At 38.8% G+C, this 4,519-nt stretch overlaps 1 protein-coding gene across 1 annotated transcript in view; it reads right to left on the bottom strand.

The window, feature by feature from the left end:
* Window positions 1–1,421: 1,421 nt before the first annotated feature.
* Cenph (centromere protein H) overlaps window positions 1,422–4,519 on the bottom strand; it is a 24,711-nt gene continuing 21,613 nt past the window's right edge. Inside the window, exon 9 of the mRNA XM_010637294.1 lies at window positions 1,422–2,119. Coding sequence (XP_010635596.1) covers window positions 2,027–2,119 — 93 coding nt within the window. The 3' untranslated portion in view covers window positions 1,422–2,026. The remainder of the gene's footprint in view (window positions 2,120–4,519) is intronic.

Genomic DNA, 4,519 nt, shown 5'->3' with positions numbered 1-4,519 from the left:
GCCCAGCTGTTGTGGGCATGTGTCCCCTCACCCTGTCCTTGGTGGAAGTGACTTCACTTTCTCTGGTTGTCCTGAGGGCCAGGCAAATTGAGTCAGAGGTAGGCAGCCTGTCTCAGGCTGTGTGTGCTACTAGGTCTGCTGGAAGTAGTACACAAAGCCATGGCTCCTGTCTGGCCACCTGCCAGGTTTGGGCAAGTCCAGGCCCAGGATCTAGCTATGTGTTTCTGGAGCCCAGGACCCTGCTGCCTCAGTGCCCCCCCCATGGCACCTTGTCACCTCTCCCTGGGTTCTGGACCGAGTATTTTCCCATGGGCTTGTCTTATGGTGTCATATTACTTCATGTGCTTATTTCTTGGCTTTTCATACCTTTCCCCATTTTCTAATTGGATTTTCTGGCCTCAGAAAATATATCCACTCCAAAATAACCTTTGTGAGATTTCTCAAAGAACTAAAACTTGAGGTTCCACTTGACTCAGCCATACCTCTTCTTGTTATCTTCCAGAAAGAATTAAAAGCATCATACCACAGCAATATATGCACACTCAATGTTTATAGCAGCACAGTTCGTAATAGCTAAATCTTGGAAACAGCCCAAATGCCCTCAACTGATGAGCAAATAAAAAAGATGTGGGTTTTTTTATACAGTGGAGTACTACTCTACCATAAGGAAGGATGAGCTTCAGACATTTATAGCTAAATGGATGGACCTTGAGACCACACTCTTAAGTAAAATAAATTGGACACATATGTTTAAATACCGCATTGTTTCTCTGGTGTGAGAAACCAAAAGTGGAAATAAGGACTGAAATGTATAATGGATGTTGGGAAACTGGAAGAAAGTATTCAAATGGGAAGAGGAACAAGGGAGGAGGGAAGGTGAAAGGAAGGAAGGGATAAGAAAAAAAATAGAAGGAAAAAATGGAAACAAAGTTTTTGTACAAAGGGAGGGGAGGGAAGGGGCTGGGAGGGGAAGTGATATACATAGGCTTGGGGAAAAGGGATAAAATAAAGTTTATACAAAATAAAACTATACATAAACTATGATTTGTCAAAACAAACAAAAGTATAAATATTTTTTTTTTGGCACCGAGGATCAAACTCAGGTCTTTGTGCTTGCGAGGCACGCAGTAGAACCACTGAGCTAAATCCCCGGCCCAAAAATATAAATATTTCAAAAAAAAGCAAAAGTGCTTTTAGCTTAGGAAAATCTCTGTATTACTGTTACTAATATAAAGAACAGATTTCAAGAGCTATTATTCAATGAGTACATCTTTTCACTGAAAAAAATGACACTGTCCATAAAAATGATCAACAGCTCCAAATTAATATAGAGCTGTGCTGGATGTGGTAGTGCATGCCTATAATCCCAGCTATTCGGAGGCTGAGGCAGGAGGGACGCAAATTTGAGGCCAGTCTGGGCAACTTAGCAAGACGTGTCTCACAAGAAAACTAAAAAGGACATGGATGCAGCTGTAGCTCAGTGTTTTCTGGGTACAATCCTCATCATGTGTGTATGAGGGAGACAGAGAGAGGGAGACAGAGAGAACAGAAGAGTCACTCATAATCCTAATATGATCATCACAACTTAACATTTTGGATACTTCTCTGTATTTTGATTGATGAATGCATAAATGCACACAAGTATTACAAACAAAAGCTGGGGCTTTCAGGAATATCCATAAAATGTCCGTATTTATCACAGGTTGGACTAGATGTCTTTTTTCTACAACTAAGATTTCCCCCTTTTAGAGTGTTTAGTCACTTTACTATTATTTAAAGTGAATGATTCTATGCTAGTGTTAACTCAAGCTAAAAAAAAATCATAGGATTAGGACAGTTTCAAAAACACTGGAAATTCATTTCACTTGAAACTTGCTAATTAAACGATATATCAAAGAAAAACCCCCAAAATGCAAAATACAGTTCTTTGCTGGCCTTGCACTTGCAGTGATCTTCCTGCTTCAGCCTCCAAAGTGCTACGATCATAGGTGTGCACTACCACACCTGGCCCAAAACAGAATTCTTATTAGATCATGGTAAGATCCTTTTCAAGCTGCAGAACAGTTTCCTTGAGGGCTGGATCCGCTGCCCAGTTGACTTTACTCCCCAAAATGAGGTTCTGTAATTAAAAATAAAACAAAAAAAAAACCCTTTTAAAATATAAATTTTAAAATTTTAACAAGATTTAAACAAAAATCCCTTCACTAATATTATCTAATTTTTCTTGAACATTTACTAGTTAAGTACAGTAGCTCTGTCTTCATGAGAAAACAGTAATACCCTCTTATCTCCATTTCTACTTCCAGGAGGCTTCAGTTAGGGATATTTATGTTTATGATTATTTTTTGTGAGGGGTACAGGGGATCAAATGCAGAACCTTGTGCTTGTAAGGCAGGTGGTGGAACCAGTGAGCTAAATCCCTGGCCCATTTATGATTTTTTAAAAATACCTCATCAGTTTCCATGGACAGCTTTTACTCCTCACTCCGAGTCCCTGGGGTTGAACCCAGGGACTTTGCACTGAGCTACCTCCCCAGCCCTTTGTATTTACAAACATGGGCCACCATGCCCAGGTTGGCCTTTTTTGTGTGTGTGGTACTAGGGATTCAACCCAGTGTGTGCAACTGGCCTCATACATGCCAGGCAAGGGCTCACTGAGCCCCAGACCCAGCCTGCAGTCTTGACTTCTTAAGGGTATCTCAGTACTCTCCTAGATTAGAGGGAAAAGATTACAGGGATCATTTTGCACTTTTACAGTGAAAGACACAATTTAACTCTGATTTTCAAAAGAGGTAAAAGAAACACTTAGTTCTCAGCTCTTTTCAAAGTTTTAAGACCCTGAAAATGGTGAAGAATATCTTTGTGGTAGACAATACAGCAGTGATTAGGGTCATGATTAATTAAAATTCTGATCATTATTCTATAAAAATCATAGCTCAAGGATATGGCTGATTAGAATATCCTTAATAAAAACCAGTTAAATTGGTTAAATAAGTAAGTTAAATTGTTAGATATAATACTGTTGCAAACTTTGGTCTATATAATGCTTATCTTTGCTATCAGTGAATGAAAGGGCCAGAGTAGAGCAACCCAGTTGACTTTACAGCTGCAGACGGAAGTGTGCATTTGGTCAGTAGGGAACTTAGAGGCCCATCTTAGGAATAAAGACAGCTCTTGAAGTTGGTTGAAGCTATTGTGTATTTAACAAAGCAATAAATTCACTACATCCAAATTAACAGTCACTCATGGGATATGAATAAAATCAAGAAATGAAAATAGAGAAGTCTCAAAGCAGCATAAAGGAACTGAGCCAAGAAGTGAAGGGGTTCTAGCTCATGATTTTGTCCATCACTGGACATGGCTCTCAGGCATCTGCTCACTCCTAACCCAATCACTGCCACCAAAAAGCAGGTCTAAGGCTTAGAAGATGCAAAGCCCCATGTTTCTTGTTTATGTATTTATTTTCAGAAAATTTTATTTTATTTTTTTCCTGGTACTGGGGATTGAACTCAGAACCTTGCACTTGCAAGGCAGGCAACCGAAAATCTTACTTTTTAAAATGTAAACATTAAAAAACTTTTATTAGTACATTTTTATAGCACGTAATGATCACAATCCCTCATGGGGTACTGGTGTATGTACAAAACATCAAATCATCTTAGCTTCTCCTTCCCCCTCCCTCTCCTTCCCTTTTGCTCCTCTTTCCATTTACCAAAGATCTATCTCCCTGGTTCCTATTATCTTTATTTTACTATTTAGTTTATTTATGCTTTGGGGTTCTATATTTTCCTTTTTTCTTCTGGTCCATAGTCAGATGCATTATCCATTGCACTACTGGCCCACACCCTGGGTTTCTCATGTAAGAGAAACCATGTGGTATTTAAGTGTACGCATCTGATTTGTTTCACTTAATATGATTTCAAGGCTCATTCATTTTCTTATAAATGACTCCAGTTTATCCTTGAAGGCACAGTAGTACTCCACTGTTTATAAATACATTTTCTTTATGCATTCATCTATTGATGGGCATGTAGACCACTTCCAATATTTAGCTATTACAAATTGTGTGGCTATTAACATGGGTATCCATGGATCACTGGAATACGATGTGTTTTAACCATTCAGGAAGTTATCTACAAGGTACTAGCTGGGTGAAATAGAATTTGTATTTTTAGTTTGTTGAGGAATATCCATAGTGGTCGCATCAGTTTTCATTCCAAACAATATAGAAGGGTTCCTTATCCCCCAACAGCCTTGCTAGCATTTGTTTTTATTTGACTTCTTGATGATGGCCATTCTATCTGGAATAAGACGAAATTTCAGTATTTTAATTTCTTTAACAGCCAGCAATGCTGGACATTTTTTAATATATTTACTGGCCATTTGTATTACCAGGGATTGAACTCAGGACCCTGCACTTACAAGGCAGGTACAGTGCCACTGAGCTAAATCCTCAGCCTTAGCCCATTCTTGCTTCCTGGAGACGCTTTACAGCTCAACAAATTTTTTTTTTTTTTTTT

Source organism: Fukomys damarensis, unplaced genomic scaffold (assembly GCF_012274545.1).
Source record: "Fukomys damarensis isolate Sample0158 unplaced genomic scaffold, DMR_v1.0_HiC HiC_scaffold_1, whole genome shotgun sequence".
Classification (NCBI taxonomy): domain Eukaryota; kingdom Metazoa; phylum Chordata; class Mammalia; order Rodentia; family Bathyergidae; genus Fukomys; species Fukomys damarensis.
The sequence above is the reverse complement of the archived record's forward strand: the minus strand, read 5'-3'. Positions and strand labels throughout refer to the sequence as shown.